This window comes from Chenopodium album, chromosome 23 (assembly GCF_948465745.1).
Source record: "Chenopodium album chromosome 23, dcCheAlbu1.1, whole genome shotgun sequence".
Classification (NCBI taxonomy): Eukaryota; Viridiplantae; Streptophyta; class Magnoliopsida; order Caryophyllales; family Amaranthaceae; genus Chenopodium; species Chenopodium album.
Window position 1 is genome coordinate 29,769,490 of NC_137856.1, and position 19,551 is coordinate 29,789,040.

The following is a 19,551-nucleotide window of genomic DNA, read 5'->3' on the forward strand; positions in this document are numbered from 1 at the left end:
CATTTCCACAAAACCAATTTATGCTACAATTATTGATGATATGGACATTCATCCATATGCTTTATTTCATTACAACTATCAATTTTAACTTAAACGTTTGAACACTATATATATAGCCTCAAACTTTGTACACTTAAATCATCTTCATCATAATAAACTAGCACTCCTTTTCTTTTTGTTCCAACAACGAAAGCCTTGAGTTAGGTTGTTTAAGCCTCCTCGATCTTAAATAAATAAGGTGCTATTTCTCTCATTTTCTCTTTGTTTCTTTCTTTTATTCATATTATGAGGGTGTATGCTAGCTCGCTAGGTCATATTAAATTCAGTTTATCTAAGAAAATATTTGTTGTTGTCGATGTTATTATTATTACTAATATTGTCGTTCTTATAATAATAATATTGTTATTTTGTCGTTAATGAAGAAAAAAGGGCATAATATTAGCATTAAACGGATTTTCTCAATGGTTTAATTAAATCTGAGTCTTCATGATAAAAAATACACGTAAATCGATCTGAAAAATGTTTATTTATCTTAATAATTCCTTATTATTTAGTTCATACGACATATTTAGTAATCGAGCATAAAGTGTGAAAATGATAATAGATCTATATATATTTTTATTACCAACAACCAAACGTGCCATTAGCACTACTATATACGTGCATCAATCACCTAATTATAATTATTGTACTAATTTCATTGGTATCGTTTTTCTTGTTCGTTGTTAATATAGTGAATATTCGTTAAGAGCTGCTCATCATATAATGAATATAGATGTAAATATGGACAAACAAGTATTAATGTGAATTTACACTATTAGAAAATGTAAATAACATTCCCTGAAGTAATAACTTCGCAAGGACAAAACATATCAGAAGCATACGTAAATGAAGATTTACTTTTTACATGCTGCATAAATTCCATTTTAACGTACACCATGATTTTACGTACCCCTATCGTACAAAACATTTAGCTTAATCAAATCACACCAAATGACCCAAAAAAGATTCACTTGTAGTCAAATTTGTAATCGTATATTCGATTACCAAGATTATTTCTTTGTCCATATTTATATTTAATGGTCAAATTCATGCGTTATCAAGGTTATTTTATATAGACATGGTGTAACTAATTATATGGCTAAATTTCTCCCCATTCAAGTTAGGGATACACTCATACCCGGTAAATCTGTGTTCAGATTTAATTCCATATAATTTATTGCATGTAGAGTTTCACATTAGTTTGTGTATATATTGTTATCTACTTATCTCTAACCAAACACCCCCTCAATTTGTTAATATTTGCATCATCAATTGACTACACATGTTCATAAATCCACTATTTTGATTATTAATATCTTTAATTTAAAAATAGTGTAAAAAATAAAATATGTAGTAATATAAATATTCAAAATATGAGGAAGATGTACGAAGATATTAATTTCCGTGCCACCCTTTATGGAACCCATCCATAAAATAGACTGTACGTATATAATTGCTGCGTTTTAAAGACAAAGATCTAGCATTGAATTCACACGTACTGTATTAATCCATTTAATATTATTTTGTTATTCCAGGCAGTACGTTGTGAGCAGAAGAGTAAAGGAAAAATAAACAAAAATGGCAATGAGTTTATATTCTCTCCCACAAATTAGCACTCACCATGTTAAAGCTCCAAAGATTTCTATGGCGTTAACTCTCGACAAGTGAGTTTCTTTCTCCTACTTTTAATACTTCCTCCGTCCCTAAATTAAAAGCCTCTTTCTCTTTATTATGTTAGTAATAAATGCTAAAAAAAAAAAAAACTTTGTATTAAGGAACGATGAGAGAATTGTGATTAACAAGCTTTCATGCAGGCTATATATACTACTATATCTATCTCCGATCTCCGGTTTAGAAGGAAGACCGGCGGTGTGTGACACCCCCGTCGGATTCTCTTCCACATGTTCTTTAGATAAGATAGAAATATAAGCTATAATAACTTCAGCTCAGCTCATCTAAATAAACAGATACTTACTTCATTTTATAACACAATCAGATCTGATCAGATTTAATCTTTTTATTTGGATTTTCCTATTTCTAAGCTTAATAACTTTCTCTTATAAAAATAATTAATGTAATATTCATTTTTGGAAGTTATATACGTTAACACTAATCGATCTAATGACATCGGTCTCATTTGTATAATATCAAAGTAATAAACATATATCACCTGATCCAATGTTTATTTGTAGTAACTAGTAAGGTAGGAGAGGAGACACAACTTGTGAGTGAAAGAGACATATTTTATTAGTGAGAACGATACTTAAGCTATACGGGTATGTATGCACATCGTTTTTTATTAAAACCAATGATAAGTTATTATACATTTGATAACAACTTGTTAGTGAAAGAGACATAGTTTAATTTATTATTGAGAACGATACTTAAGCGTTATGGGTATCTATATACATCAACTTTAATTTCTATTAAACCCAATGATTAGTTATTATACGTATGATAGTCATGTAAGATATCCATAAAAAGGAAAAGGTCACATTAAACTATTTATATTAGTTAAAGGCCTAGGCATGAAGCTGATTACGATAGTTGTTAAAGATATTGAAAATTATATTTTTCTATAATAATACATCCTTTTCCATAGGACCATATAACCTTGCTATACATCATAAATAATTCATGATGTCTTAAGTTTGCTACATACCTTATCATCGTATATTCGTATGTATCTAGTATGTACATGTACATCTATATCAAACCAATCTAGTCATTATTGTATTGGTTGACTCAAACCCTTCATGCCTCACATAAATAACTAACTTTTTAGAAGGTTTTTTTTAATCAATTAAACTTCAACTTATGAAAAACAAATATGGATTTTTCACAAAGTCTTATATATGTGGCTGACCACACCGTATGACCAGTCATTATAGGGGTTACGTCATTAGTGTAATAAGAGTTACTTATCAGTGTTAAAGGAGTTATTTCGTTAGTGTAATAGGGGTTATTCGGTGGTATTATAGGGGTTATTTGATCAGTATTTCAAGAGTTACTTTGCTTTTTTTATAAGTGCTCACATGGTGTGGACAGCCACACACAACACGGACCGTTTGTTCTTTGATCAAATATTAACAAATGGACTGTGTTAAAAGTAGCACTAATAGTTTAATACAAGTTTTTTATTGAATCAAATCAACTAAAGTTATACTCCACTTCCCCTATTTTCCCCTTTTTTAAAAAAAAAAAATAGTTTTGTCTTATTTTATTTGCTTAGATTTGTTTTTTAGATTCAGAGTGTCTAATAATTTGACCTTTTACATCTTTAAGAAAATTAATTAACCAATCTAAGTATTGAATTACTAAAATCTGAGATCTTGATAATTCAGTCACAGGGCCCCAATATATTCTATGCCACCAAAATCTCAGAAATGGAACTGATAATATGAATATGAATAGAGACACAATATTAAATAAATGAATCTATCATGAACTCTAATAATAATTTTATGCTACCTTAGTGTTATAATTTGATTTACAAAAGAAAATAAACCATTTTTATACACTTTTGTATATGTACTTGTAATTTTTCTCACATATACTCTTACATTTTTCTTTGTTGTAGAGTAACAATAAAACCAACTCCGAAGAAACCTTTAAGCATCCCTAGGCGGGAGAAGCCTAATGATCGTGTAACACATTCAATGTCACCCGAAAAGATTGAGATTTTCGATTCATTGGAAGGATGGGCAAGAGATAACATCTTGAAATACTTAAAACCTGTTGAAAAATGTTGGCAACCTAAGGATTTTCTTCCTGATCCAACTTCGGAAGAGTTTTATGATCAAATCACGGAACTTCGAGATAGGGCTAGAGAGGTTCCAGACGATTTCTACGTTGTTTTGGTTGGTCATATGATCACTGAAGAATCTCTTCCGGCTTACCAAACGGCACTTAACACAATGGATGGTGTGAGGGATGAAACGGGTGCGAGTTCGACTTCATGGGCGACATGGTCTAGGGCATGGAGTGCTGAAGAGAATAGACATGGTGATCTTCTTAGCAAGTATCTTTATCTTTCTGGTCGTGTGGATATGAGAGCTATTGAGAAAACTACCCAATATATGATTGGGGCTGGAGTGGTAAGTTAGATATTTAATTTTTCAAAAAAACTTCTTATATCAAATTTTATTACTGTCTCAATTATTTTTTTAGCTGAAACAAAAGAATTTTTTATATTTCACATATACCCCTTTATTAAAGTAAAAAAACAACATAAGTAGTACTTCATTTCGTTTCATTTTAGTTGGTCTAATTCGGCTAGGTCACTATAATATTAGCATGACATCACTAATGCTATGCTATTGGTAGGTAACTAATATGAATAATTACTGTAGAACAATAATAGAGTAAACATGACAACCAGTCAATCACAGAATAACAAATATATTAATATAAAGATTTTATAAGCATGGTTTTCTTAAAAGTCTATTATTAGAAAATATCTAATCGTTGCAAATAATATGAAACAGTGGTAGTAATATCAATTGTCCATTTTCAACATTCAATCTCAACCATTTATGATTAAAATTCATCAAAGTTTAATAAAACTACGAAAATATATTGTATATTAGTTAATACTTCTATTCTATAAAATTAGAATCATTAATTTTTGTTGTACAAATGCAGGACCCAAAATTTGAGAACAACCCATACATGGGTTTCATATTCACATCATTTCAAGAAAGGGCAACATTCTTCTCACACGGCAACACCGCGAGGCTAGCCAAAGAACACGGTGATATCAATCTTGCTAAGGTATGCGGCCTTATCGCGGCCGATGAGAAGCGCCACGAAACCGCCTACACCAAGATATCTCAAAAACTCTTCGAAGTCGACCCCGATACAACCGTTATAGCATTCGCTAACATGATTAGGAAGCGAATCTCAATGCCAGGCCACCTTATGCACGATGGCCGTGACTTCAACTTATTTAGTCATTTTACGGCTGTTGCTGCTCGGCTAGGCGTGTACACGGTCACGAACTATGCCGAGGTTATGGAGCATTTGGTGAATTATTGGAAGGTTGATCAACTCACCGGGCTTTCGGCTGAAGGGCGAAGAGCGCAGGAATATGTATGTACATTGCCTCATAGAATAAGGAGTATTGAAGAGAGGGTTCGAGATAAGGAGAAAGAAGTGCCTTCTGTTCCTATAAGTTGGGTTTTTGATAGAAGCATCAAACTTTGATGAACAACTTATTAACTTTGGCACGACGAGAAGTTTGTGTTGTACCAGGTGTCATATACAACGGTTGTATGTGAAAATATCTGAATTAAAGGTAAGACTACGACTTAAAATTACACAAAAGCTAAGGGATATTTTATTTTGGTATGGGTTTTTAATAGAGTGGTTGCAACCAATCAAGTAATTGTATTGGTTGCTTTGTTTAATTTATGTTCTTGTTTTCAATTTTATTACGGTTTATGTATTATTAATTAGAGTTAACATGGTCCTCTCATTGTAATGGTACACTAGTACATAATTGAATAACATATAGATGTGTGTAATTTTTTTTCATTTGAAGTTTGATATACAAATTTGTAATAGTGAATGAAATTTGGGGTGTATGTTTAATGAAATATTACTTTTTAGTGGAGTTATTTGATTTATATCATCGCCTTACTTTATATGTCTCATCTTACATTATTCTATCATATTTGATATTTGGTTGCTTATTATTTGAACTATTTAGTAAATAGAGTAAGTTAAGGTCGAACTCTTACGGAGGACACTGCTTGGGCTATCGTGTTGTTCAACTCTAGTTACTAAGTCGAGAAATTGACAAAGGAGGAATGTTGTTAAGGTTGAACCTATGTTTCACAAACTCAGATTTGGGTATCGTATCCGACATGGTGTAGGATCCTCCAAGTCTTCGACCCTGAGGATTATTAATATAAAATTTTATACAAGGCCACTATGTATTTAGGTGTCACGTCGTATTGAAAAGCAAGATGTTGAAATAACATAGGGTTGAACAATATGAAAATTAACAACAAATAAATTTAAGAACAATGACGGCCTTTTGAATTAGGATCCTGCTTAATTAACAGATTATAACAAATACAAATACAAAAACAAACATATAAATTAGACAACCAACTTTAGTTTTTCCAAATTGTAAGTTTGTAACATAAAGTACTTTAGTACTTCCAAATTTATGCTAGTAAGTATTAACCATACCACAATTTTAAATACATGATACTTGTAGAATCTAATTAAAAAAAAAAGTATTAAGAACTTAAAGCCTGACTTCTCTATCATAAACCCAACTTAAAGGCATGGAAGGTGCTTGTTTTGCCCTGTCTTGAGCCTTCTCTTCTATAATTTTGATCCTTTGAGGTAACCCACATACAAATTCATGAGCTTTTCGTCCTTCAGGCGAAAGCCCGGTGAGCTTCTCAACTTCCCAGTAATTCACCAAGTGCTCCATAACATCAGCATAATCCCTGGCAGAGTAAACTCCAAGCCGAGCAGCAATTACAGCAAAATGATCAAACAAGTTGTAATCGCGACCATCATACATGAGATGGGCCGGCATAGAGATCTTCTTCCTCATCATATCAGCAAAAGCGAGGATGGTTGTATCAGGGTCTATTTCAAACAGTTTCTGCACTATTTTGCTGTAAGCATTTTCGTGGCGTTTTTCATCAGCAGCAATAAGGCCACAGATTTGTGCTAGCTTCAGATCACCATGTTGTTTGGCTAGCCTTGCTGCATTGCCGTGTGAAACGAATGTTGCCCTTTCTTGAAACGACGTGTATATGAATCCCAAATATGGATTGTTCTCAGTTTTCGGGTCCTGCAATAAAAAGCACATAAGTGACAGAAGAATACTTATGTTAATGGACCAATTCAACAAAAAACTTAAGCTGATGGTTAAAGCTCAAAATCGGTTTATATACTCTATCAAGGATAGCGTTAAAAGAAAAAGGTCGATCACACTTACCATTCCTGATCCAATCAAATACTGAATCGTCTTCTCGATGGCTCTCATATCAACACGACCCGAGAGGTACAAATACTTGTTAAGAAGATCACCATGTCTATTTTCCTCAGCAGTCCAAGCTCTAGTCCAAGTAGCCCATGAAGTCGGACTAGCCCCGGTTTCATCTCTCACTCCATCAAAAGTATTAAGCATAGTTTGGTAAGTAGGAAGTGCTTCTTCAGTAATCATATGTCCAACCAAAACAACAAAGTAATCATCTGGAATCTCCTTCGCCCTCCCCTGCATCTCTTTGATTTGATCGTAAAAGGCGTCTGAATTCGGATCAGGAAGAAAATCTTGTGGCTGCCAACATTTTTCAACAGGCTTCAGATACACCAAGATGTTCTCTGTTGCCCAACTGTCCAAGGATTCGAAAACCTCGATTTTTTCGGGTGCCATAGAATGTGTTACTTGATTATGCATTATGCAACATTTGGGACTGTAAGGCTTCTTTTGATTTTCAGCTCTTCTACAACAGGAAGAAGTAACAAACATACATTACAAAAATTAGAAGATTAACTAATATTAGCTTAATTAAATACATGATCACAGACTCACAGTGTTAGTTGCATAATGTATGAGTGAGTTTGCCAACTTTATATTGTGACATGCATAATAATATTGGGTTGTAAACTTGTAATGTTGTATGATTGAAATTTTGAGTCAAACTGGCCCATTTAGAATTAAGGGGCTTGAAAGTGGAGTGGTGGGCTATCTTTTATTTCTTCTGTTCTTTACAATATTATAATTGATTTTTTATCTTATCGATGTACTCGTATGACTTTGACTGTTTGCACCTGAAAAATATCGGTAGTGTAAGTGGAATATGTGAATTAGTTTTCATAATTAATATTTTTTTTTAAAAAAATATTGAACAAAAAAGTCAAAACATAACAAACAAAAAGTGAAGTACTCCTATGAAACTTCATAATAACATTTGTGCAGTGTTTATATAATCATACTCCGTATAAAATATTGGTCAAAATAACGTAAGAATAGTGTAAAAGATAGAAATATATAATGAAGGATATCAAAGTACCAAGTATAATACTGTTTTTTTTTTTTTTTTTTTCTCTTTTGGCAGAAACGAATTACTACGTACAATACTTCAGTAGTTTAGTGTTAAACTTTTGTAAAATATTACTATGTATAATAGAAGAGAGAAACTCACTTATTCGATGACGAGTTGTTGAAAGTAAGGGTTGTGCAAACCTTGGAAGCCTTGACGCTGAGAGTGCTCAATTGAGGGAGAGGATGATAACTTAGAAGAGCCATTGTGTTTCCTATCCTTCAACAATCCAAATCTCCTACCAAAACAATAATAATTATTGTGTCGATGTATGTAATTCACGAACTAAATAAACGGATAATACCTATAAGGTCTATTGTAGTTCTAATACTAATCATCAAATGACTCGTAGAATATTTATTGCATACTCCTCTGTCCTTATTTTTTTGCCTCATTTAATTTGACTTTTCACGGTTCTTAAGGCACATCTTAAATTGTATACTCCACTTTCTTATGTGTAAAAATTAATAAAACTTAGGGCCTGTTCATATTTACTTAATTTCAATTCAGTTAAGTTCAGCTCCAATCAGTTTAGTTCAGTTCAACTCCTAATTTCCTTCTCTCATAAAATATTCATTTCAGCTCAGCTCAGTTCAGTTCAGTTCAGTTCAGTCAGCTCCAATTAATTCAGTTCAGTTCAGTACAGCTCAGTTCAGTAAATATGAACATGCCTTTAATATTAATAAAATATAAAATGATACGAATTTAATAGAACCTTATATAACTATATGTTCTCTTATTAATTAATATAAATAGTAGGAATTTATTGTCAAAGTTTTTAAAGAATTACTCAACAAAAAATTGAAAACAAATGGCGCACAAGATATAAAGGGTATAATTACTTCCAGAAACTTTGCACATGTGAGGTTCAAGGGAATTAGGGAATACAAAACTTCGCACATGAAAGAGTTTCAAGTTCGGTTCTAACATCTATTCTTCTAAGCCTAGCTAGATAAAATCATAAAAGGTGTGAAGGATAGAGCAACGTGTCGCGATTGGACACATGAACTCCCATACTAGTGTCACTAGGTTAAAATTCCGTGCAATGCACGGTTGTTAAATATTTTTTTGCAATAATATTACAAAATATAAAGTATACAAAAGATATTCAGAAATATTTCATTAGGGTTTATTTGGAATATGATTGTCAAATTAGAAAGAAAATATCATAAGGTATTATAAATAGTTTACTTGAAGATTTTGCAATTAAAAAAAAAAAAAAAAAAAGAGAGAGAGAGAGAGGGGGGAAAAGGCGAGAAATTTTTTTATAATGTAAAGGCAGGTGTCATGGAAAGATTTTCTTTTAGTATATGTTAATAGATTTGGGGCAGCAATATGAGGGGGCTAAAGGAATTATTATTTCGTCAAGTGCAATTGCTAATATATCAAGGATTATTATTATTATGGAGATAATTAGTTCATTCTTTTGGGTCATCATTGTTTGTTGCTAGATATGATAAATTATCTTTGGGCTAGTCAAATAGTCCAAATCCCAATAGAATGGATTTTATGAGGTCACACACAAGGGTATTGGATTTAACAAGTATGAAGCCCATTATTGGGCCTCGTGAGGTGATCTGATGACAAGCCATGTAAGGAGTACGACTAGTGTAGTTAGAATTGGGTTAAGTGTTAGGGCTTCACATGGCTCCAGTTATGTATGGGATATATAAATAGAGTCCATGCCTAGAGTTGACATACAAGTCATATCTCACCGTACAATGAATTGTGAAGCAAGCTACCAAAACACCCTAAACCCTATTCTCTCTCACCCACACGCCTCTCTCTCTCTCACTCCCATCCTCCCTGTCCGTACGATACGGATGGTCAGCTAAAGTGGTGCTCGGTGGTGGTGTGTGGCTTGTTCGTTCCTCTCCTCTCCGTTGAAGGTTGATTGAAGGGTTCAATCACGACTAACTAGCATTAGTGGAGGTTCAATTAGTGCCCGTAAACCAAGTAGAGGAATCACGCTTGGGGTTCTTATTCTCCTTATTGTTCTTGCTCGATCACACGTGAAATTACACTTCAAAGGTACAATTATGGTTTCTTTATGTATTATGCTTGTAGATCCTGTTTGGGGTCTTATGAATATGATTCACCTAAAACCTTACAGGAGCCAATGGAGCACTGCACCCATCGGCTCCCTAACTAAGGTAGTGTTTGCCCTATGGGCTATGGCCCACGTTTCATTCTGGAAATAACGTTTACTTTTGGTGAACATCCATTTAATCTCTAATAGTTGCCGACTTCCCGTCTAAAAAAAAAAAAAAAAAAACTAATAGTTAATATCAAAAATATTTAAACATACATAAAATAAATCAATTAGCCTAAAAAAATGAAATTATCAATCAAGCAACAAAATAAATAATCACTTCTCAAAATATATGATTAATCACTTCTCAAAATCAATGGCAATCAATTACCCAAAAGAAAAAACTAATTATCTCCATAATTTATTCATTATAATATATCAGTTAATTGCACTTGACGAAGACACAATACCTTTAATGGCCTTCCCTTTCACAAATATGTAAATGCAAGGATCTTTGTTTTCAATCACCTAATTTATTGATAGCTAGAGTATAGAAACCGATCTTGAGCTTCGGCCATCACCTTAAGTTTTTGGTAGATAGGAAAAATATAAGAGGGAAATTAAACAACTCAACATGCCCACTTAATATTTTCACATTTCAATTGGTTGTTGCATTAGACCACCCTAATTAATATACAACGGTTTTGAACCCTAATGCAACGGTTATGAATAGGGGCGTTGCATTAGGGTGTAGCCGTTGTATTAGAAGATGCTATTGCAACGGCTATGAGGTAGTCTTCATATTAGATTTAGCTATTGCAACGGCATTATTGTATTTGACCGTCGCATTAGCTCTATATCATACGTCGCATTTGATTAACAATGTAGTAAGTGAGACAGTCCTTTAACTTGGTATCAAGAGCCAGTATGACACAAAGGTCACGGGTTCAAAATCTCTTCTACTAACCCACCTTTCAAGTGGAATATTTAACGCTGGTAATAAGGGAGACTCATGGTGCATTTATATTTCAAGCCCAACAAACTCTTATGTGTGAAGGCTTGATAGAGTATATAAACCGATATTAGGCTCAAACATCAGTTTAAATTTTTGGCTGAGATGGTTCTTTAACTTTTATTTTCACCCCTTTCTTAAAACACTCATTCTATTATGTTTTTTGAACTAAACGCCCCCCTAGATATGTATGTTTCAATTGGTGGTAAAACAGTGATAGGTTGATCGTCAGCGCGTTCATCAAGCTCATCAAATAGCTTGAGAAGCTGCGATTAATTTTATTTGCTTTAGTATCAAAATGTAATATGTTTTATCCTTTGTCAAAAAAAAAGTGACAGGGAAAGATGTGTAATGATTTACGGTGAAAGAAATGGGGGGTAGGGGAACGGAATTTGTGAAATACATTTCAGGAATTGATTCAGGAAATTGGTGATACGTACTCTAATATTATTGATTATCTCACTTTAATTAATACCTTTCAAATATCTCTCATTAATTAATATATATTTTTTTTGAAGAAATTTTAATTAATAAATATAAAAATTTTAATTGTTGAAGTTCAGTGACAATTATCAATTGATTGATTGATAATTTGTAGAAGAAATGACACCTTTTTCTTGGTCTTTTTTATTAGTTAATTAATTGTTATTAAATACAATTAGAAATACTATGTAACATTGATTGTATAAATTAATTAATTGATTGATATTTTTTTTTTCTTAATAATCACCTTAAAAGTATTAACTATTAAGCATTTGAGAGTGAGGGATAGCTCAAGTGGTTAGAGCATCTATCCTTCCCGATTGCAGGGATCTTTGGAATCGATTCTCACCTCTGTCCTTGTGGCTCTCTAAACACCCAAAAATAAAAAAAACTACTCGTATTAAGCATTTGATTGTACAGATAGGCATAAATCTAATAATAAAATTTATTTATTTTTGGATGTAATTCAAGTAATTTATTATTAATTTTTCCCAAAAAAAAAAAAATAAAATAAAATTGTTTTCGACCTTTTTCTATGGTAATTGATGAACTCTTTTTTTTTAATATCTCTATTATATCCCTACTTACCTTATAAAAAGTACAAGATAACTATTATGAATAGTGTGTTACCAACAATACCCTCAAAATGTGTACCAAAATGCATATTTACAATTTTACCCTCATTAATATATTTACCCTCATTAATATATTTAATGTTTTTTTTTTCATTAAACATGTCATCAATTAATTCAAAGTCTTTTTTTCTTAACAAAAAATTTGTAATGATTTTTATATTTGAATAAAAAAAACTTCTAATGCTTTATATTTTATAATTATATATATATATATATATATATATATATATATATATATATATATATATATATATATATATATATATATATATATATATATATATTAATATATATATATATATATATGTTATTATTATTATTTAAAAAAAGTGAAGACAGTTTATTACCAAGACACTGTTTATTTTCCTATCTTATAAAATGTATAAGATAAGTCTAAAAAATAGTGTGCTACCAACTATACCCTCAAAAATGTGTACAAAAACGTGTATTCACATTTTGCCTTCATTAATATGTTTATCCTTATTAATATATTTAATGGTTTTTTTTCATTAAACATATCATCAATTAATTCATAGTTACTTTTTTCTTAAAAAAAATCTTGTAATGCTTTTTTTTTATTAATAAAAAAAAACTTCTAACGTTTTACACTTCGTATATATGTTATCATTATTATTATTATTTTAAAAAAAGGAGACAGTTTATTATCAAGAGACAATTTATTTTTACTTCTTCATTGTTGCTCTTCTTATTTACAATCTTGTCATCCTTTAACTGCAACTATTGTTAAGCTTTATTAGCTTTTGAAATGTGCATTGTTTGATAGTACATAATAAACAACGTTATGGAATTGTGAATGAGATTCACATTAAATAGTGACATTTGAATTCAAAAACAAAAAGTGATATTTGAGCAGATGTTATCAAGAGGTATAAAAAGAGCTTTAAAATCCTAAAATCAAGAAAAATTGATGATAAAAAATAAAATAAAATAAAAATGGTGTTAATTATGGAAGAGAAAATAAAGGAATTTATGAGAAATTTAAGTGGTTTGCTTTAATATTAGATATAGATAGATATTAGATGGTTGTAGAACACTAAAGAACTTACATTATTAAGTTGGCTGCAACATTTCATATATTATTACTCAATATGCCTAAAGCTCACAAATAATTTATCAGAAAAAACCACGGTAGGAATATTATACTAAGTATTATTAAAACATGCAAATTAAACTAGTTAAGTATTCTAAACTAATAATTACCCTTTAAGATATAAAGGGTAATAATATGATATAAGGGATGCAAATCAATTAAATATTATTTAACGCTCCTTTTGTTTTTTTTTTTATTTATTTGCATCACTTGGTGATATGCGGAGTTTAAGGAGAGTAATATAATATTATGAGTAGGTTATTTAATAATTTATTGTAGCAAAAGTAAGATGGAGACCATGAAAGAGAACGTATGTGAGGGATAGTAGATATTTTTATTATATAAGTAGGGACCATGGAGGAGAGAGAAGTAATAAAATAATTTAAGTGGGGATTAAATTAAAGTAAGATAGAGAAATTATAAAATATTATATAAAGCTACCAAACAAGGAACTGATGCATTTAAAAAAACTCATAAAAGGAAAGTGAGGCATTTAAAAAAAAAAATCGGACGGAGTAATAAATTTGGAATAATACTGTCATACTGTTGTGGGTTTTAAAAATATAATCGTCATAAAAGATTGTGGTGGCTTTTAATCCCTACAAAGCCACCACATAGGGCACATACCAAATAGTAAGTATTAAAACTATCACCCAAACCAAAGGTAGGCGTAAACACACATTATTAAAACTTCTCTGCAAGAGCTAGCCCCTCCACGCGCATCGCGCGCGTAGGCTACCCTAATATTAATTCCCAATTAACTTTAAAATGTCGATTAAAAATGGAAAAAATAGGCTAAAAATGGAAGAAAATAGACATTAAATTAACGTTTCTTACACTGATTTACTCATAAATTGTCGATTAATTCCCAACTTAATACTAAAAAAGGAAATGTATATACTCCCTTCGTTCTTGAAAGTTCGACTTAAGGTCTGTTCACATTTACTGAACTAAGTTAAACTGAACTGGACTGATAGGAGCTGAACTGAATTGATTGGAGCTGAACTAAACTGAAATGAATATTTTATGAAAGAAGGAAATTAGGAGATGAACTGAACTGATTGGAGCTGAATTGAACTGAACTGATTGGAGCTGAACTGAACTGAACTTAAATTAAGCTGAAGTGAACAAGCCCTTACTTTGTATTTGCACGATCTCCAATGAACATTTTTGACCACTAATAACTTTGGTTATGTATGTATAAGTAAAAATTTTAAAAAGTTGATATTTGAAAATTTTATCATAAGGGGAATTTATAAGTTCAAACTTATTAATTTATTTTGATTGCATAAATCATAAAATGTGGTCAAATTTATTTTATTCTGACCACATGAATAGTAAATGAGTCGAACTTTCAGGAACAAAGGTAGTATAATATACTTCCTCCGTTCCAATAATATTACAACAATGTAAAATTACGTATCTCAAAGCACATTTTATATGTTAAATATTTATAATTGTATAGAGTAAAAATTATAAAAAGTTGACATTGTGAAACTATTTTTGAGAGACGGATCTAACAAGATCCCACATGACTATATTTTACTTACGTATAAATCATATTATATGGTCAAATAAAAGTGATGAGTGGTGCTAAAAGATTATTAGAGCGGAGGAAGTATAAAAAAACAATAATGATGTTGTAGACTTATTAAGCGAACACCTTATGGCTTATCTTCCTCCCCTCTTAATAGAGTATGTTACACGAGCACTGTTTTCTTTCTTTCTTTCTTTCTTTCTTTTCGTATACTTCATAGTAAGGAATTTAATTATGTACGTAACGTGATGAAAGGCTTCGATGTCAATCTGTATTGAAGTTGTCACACGTTATGCTTAATTACATAGTTACATGTACATTCCGTATTCATAGCATATGCAATGTTGTGATTATTAATATGGCTATTAATATTAAACTTTGGAAAATGCTATACATAGCCCTTAAGGCTATATATAAGCATTTAATTTACTCTAGAAAATTGTTTAAATTTAGACAATCATGACAAAAACACACTAATTACACTGATTTGCGCGTGTTTTTGTCATGAATTCCCAACTTTATACATATTTCATGAGTAAATTTAATTCTTATGTATAGCCCTAAGGGCTATGTATAAAATCACCCTTAAACTTTATATGTTTACGTAAGTGATGATTATACTTTATATGTTTTCTTTTAATTAAATGCAACTAATAAAAATTCTGAGTACATGGTTGTTAATGTGTTATTTCAATCATTAATCTAATCTAAAATTTTTTTTTGAAGGAAATCTAATCTGATTTAATAAAGTACATATAAAGAGGATTTTTTTCAAGAGATTGTAGACAGCCACATACTCCCTCCGTCCCTTAATAATAGTTTCTTTTGGTGAAATTTCACATGAATAAAGAAACTTAGGGTCTGTTCACATTTACTTAATTTCAGTTCAATTCAGCTCCTCAGTTCAGTTCAGTTCAGCTCCAATCAATTCAATTCAATTCAGCTCCTAATTTCCTTCTCTCATGAAATATTCATTTTAGCTTATTTTAGTTCAGTTCAGTTCAGCTCAGCTCAGTAAATGTGAACAGACCCTTAAATAAGAAGTAGTAAAAATACATTGGAAGGGAAAATTTACGTGGGATATTCAAAAAAGTAAAGAGAGAAAGGAAAAAAGAAAATATGAAAATGAAAAATTTACACGAGGAATCTAAATTTGCACAAATATTGTTGCAAAGTGAAGCGAATTTTGGTAAAAAAAAGTTAATATTAATGATTGTCATAAAAATCAAATGGGGTGAAAATTTTGGGACTAAAACTTAGCCAAAAGGAACAATCATTAATGGATGGAGGGAGTAGAAAATAAGAGATTTTGGCCAATGAAAAAAGAGATTTGCAATTTCTTCTATTATTGAAAATTTTAACAGTCACATAAGCAAAAGAAACGAATTAAATTTAACAATTTAAATTCAAATACCACATAGGTATAAAAAATTTGATATTTTAGATTAATTATAAAATTAAATATTATTATTTTTATTAAAAACTTTATCTAATGAGAAAAGAAATTTATTACAATGTATTTTACAATAGAAAAGTCAAATAAAAAACGAATAGATTTACATAACTTATCATATAAATTAATAAAATATTTGATTTAAAAAATGAAAATAAATCGTGCATCGCACGAACTTCATCTAGTATATTTTATTACTAACAAGGGTTAGCTAATGCACGCGTCATAGCTAGTCATGTTCGAGGAGTTTTTTCAGTAATTGGCAACATTAACAGGGAAAATATGTACACAGATGTGTCAGGGGTATAAAGGACCAATAACCCCTAAAAATCTGATCCGAACAATTTTTACGGCTAAAAAAGAACTACATGCAAATCGAGACATTTCTTGACATACAAAACAAGACATTTTTATTATTTTTTTACAATTTCAACCTTAATTTGGGGCCTTAATCTTTACATAACATTTTTAATTAACAACAACATTAATAAATTAATAATCCAAAGCTAACCTGTATAACCAGTCACCAGTCAAGTGGGACCACTACAAGCAAATTCGACTTAAAGTTTAAATTATTTGAAATAATTCAAAATTGGATTATTTTTTTTCAGCGAATGAGACAAAGTTGAGATTATTCTAGTCAAAATTTTCTTTTCTAATCTTATTTTCTATTTTTCTTTCTCATTTGTTCTGAAATAAGTAAAACCAAGGACAACATAACATAGCTTACTTTAGAGTTAAAGTTGTGCATTTTAAAAAAATGAGGAGAAATATTTTTTCTTAAAAAAAAAAACTTAAAAAAATGATAGAGACCTAATGTGTATGTGTTTTTTTTTTCAATTTATTTATTTATTTGTTTATTGAAGTTGATCCCCTAAAATATTTAATTAATTAATTAATGAGTTAGTTAGTTGCTAATGGTTGATCATAATAATCAATATAAAGATGTAGAACATATAAATTCATGGTTAATCATTGATACACTTAAATATTTGCTTGTTTGTTCTTAAAAAAAAAAAAAAAAAAAAAAAAAAAAAAAAAAAAAAATCCAAAACAAGCATACTTTAGATGACCAAACAAAGACTAGGCTAGAGACCTTGTATTTTCAGTTTTTTAGAGTTCCGTCGTTACATTATTGTTCCAAATTAGTTCTCACTGGCCAGGTATATACATTCTTCACTACTTACTGACTTACATTATATAGAATTATAATCTAATCCCAAATTAACTTTTTGTTTATATTATATTGTTCATTTGCTAGCTTCTACATATGATTAATGTTATTTTATTTTTTATTTAAGTGAAAAGGTATACATGTTTATTAATAGTCTCCTTATCTTAGCAAAAGATCAAGTCACATGCTACTTGAATTGCTAGAATCTAAAAATATTTCTACATATAAGTATATATTGATAATATGTCTTCCGGTCAGTATTACTAACCAGTAACCACTTCATCTGTTTTTTTTTTTTTACTTGACCTATTTTGATTTTTATATCATTCATCAACTTTCCTAGCTTTGACTGTCTTTTGTGAATTATATGCAAGGGAAAACATATTAATGAAAGATCTTGATAGAAACGTCTCAATAAGTATTATCATATATATATTTTTTTTATCCAAATAAGTATTATCATATTATATAACTTATATAATATTTACGTAATCTTACGGAGAATTAGAGATTTTGATAGCTAAAGTTCTACATTGACACACATAATAAAAATGAAACAACTCGAATTAAAAAAAAAAATTAAAAAAAATTAAAAAAAAAAAAGAAAAAAAAATGATTGATGTTTAATACTTAAGATGAATATGATAGAACTTATTCTTTCTAGCATGGAGTATTATGAATTAGCTTCAAATTACTATCGTATGCTTAAGACTATCTATTGTAATACATAACTACGTACGTATAAGATAAGTCGTCTCATACTGATAGGCGTATCGCACATGCAACTAACAAAAATAATACCTAACTAAACCTCTTAATTACGTAGTAGGGTAAGTCAGGGACGATCCCAAAGAGAGAATGTTGTTTAATAATCAATTTTTACCAATGACCAAACTAAATAAGTGATTGAATGATGGATGAAATAACTACGACTACTCAAATATCAATTACGACATTATCACCACTAACATAATCAATATACAAGACAAATTCCTACCCCAACCAATTAATTATATGTTTAGAAGGAAAGGCACGCCCTATAAAATACCAAAGACCTCCTCAGAGATGTCAATGGTTTCCCGATTTAACAATCAAATCTACTTCCATTGAATCATGCAAATTAAAGACATTAAGTCTAGCACCCTAACTTCCTAACAATCCATCCCACCTATTTCCATGGAGAATTTCATGTCCTTAAGTATTCTATTCAAATTCGTCAAAACCCAACTCGTGTTGCGATCAAAACAATGGAATAATAGCTAGCAATACCAAATATCCCTAATCTAGTACATTACTCCGTATTAGCTTAAGCACAATCAATTAAACATGAACAATGTAAACAATTGATTTAGAATTTAAAAGTATAAATCAAGAATCAATCATGGCTAGGGTTCAACCTAACCCTAGAATAATAATCTGCTCTAGCATGATAAAAGAAGACAAAACAAACATAAAAGAAACAGAAGAAGAAAAGATAATACTTGAATTAATAAAATAAAATTAGAGAGAAAACTAGGGTTCTAAAGTAATAGGTAATCGGGTTATGAAACTAAGGAATATTTATAATAAAGCTAGGAGTTTAGATAGAATTAGAAAATTAATTCGGGCTAAACGTCCAAGAATCTTCTAGGCACGAGTGTGCCTCTATTCACTCGTCAGGGCACCAATGTGCCTCCGTAAGGCATGGGCGCGTGCCTTGCTACTACACGGAGCTTTATTATAGGTGTGTAATATATTGTTGGGAAGCTCTTGAAGTTTACTTTCCAATGTAGTTAAAGTCGCTCCATTATCATTTCATTCATTTGTATATCAAAAGTTATGATCAAAATAGTGGATGGGACTCATATTTGTCAAGTCCTTCATCAACGCTCTAGCACAATTTCACCTTGAAGACATGATTTGAGATCCTTGAGCGAGATAGCTTCATACTCCATGATTGTTAGTTTGTTACACTCAAGATTAGCCAACCATAATCCAGGCCATTTGCATCTAAATTACCT

At 30.6% G+C, this 19,551-nt stretch overlaps 2 protein-coding genes across 2 annotated transcripts; one reads left to right on the forward strand and one right to left on the reverse strand.

Moving 5' to 3' along the window:
• The first annotated feature begins 218 nt into the window (after window positions 1-218).
• On the forward strand, window positions 219-5,627 carry LOC145609722 (stearoyl-[acyl-carrier-protein] 9-desaturase, chloroplastic-like). Its single transcript, XM_081665186.1, has 4 exons — window positions 219-238; window positions 1,578-1,706; window positions 3,623-4,139; window positions 4,687-5,627. Exons 2-4 carry the CDS (start codon window positions 1,621-1,623, stop codon window positions 5,245-5,247), a joined length of 1,164 nt encoding a protein of 387 aa, XP_081521312.1. The 5' UTR covers window positions 219-238; window positions 1,578-1,620; the 3' UTR covers window positions 5,248-5,627.
• Window positions 5,628-6,298: 671 nt separating this feature from the next.
• LOC145607646 (stearoyl-[acyl-carrier-protein] 9-desaturase, chloroplastic-like) lies at window positions 6,299-7,468 on the reverse strand. Its single transcript, XM_081663233.1, has 2 exons — window positions 7,007-7,468; window positions 6,299-6,859 (listed from the first exon to the last, which is right to left on the reverse strand). Exons 1-2 carry the CDS (start codon window positions 7,466-7,468, stop codon window positions 6,299-6,301), a joined length of 1,023 nt encoding a protein of 340 aa, XP_081519359.1.
• Between the last annotated feature and the right edge of the window lie 12,083 nt (window positions 7,469-19,551).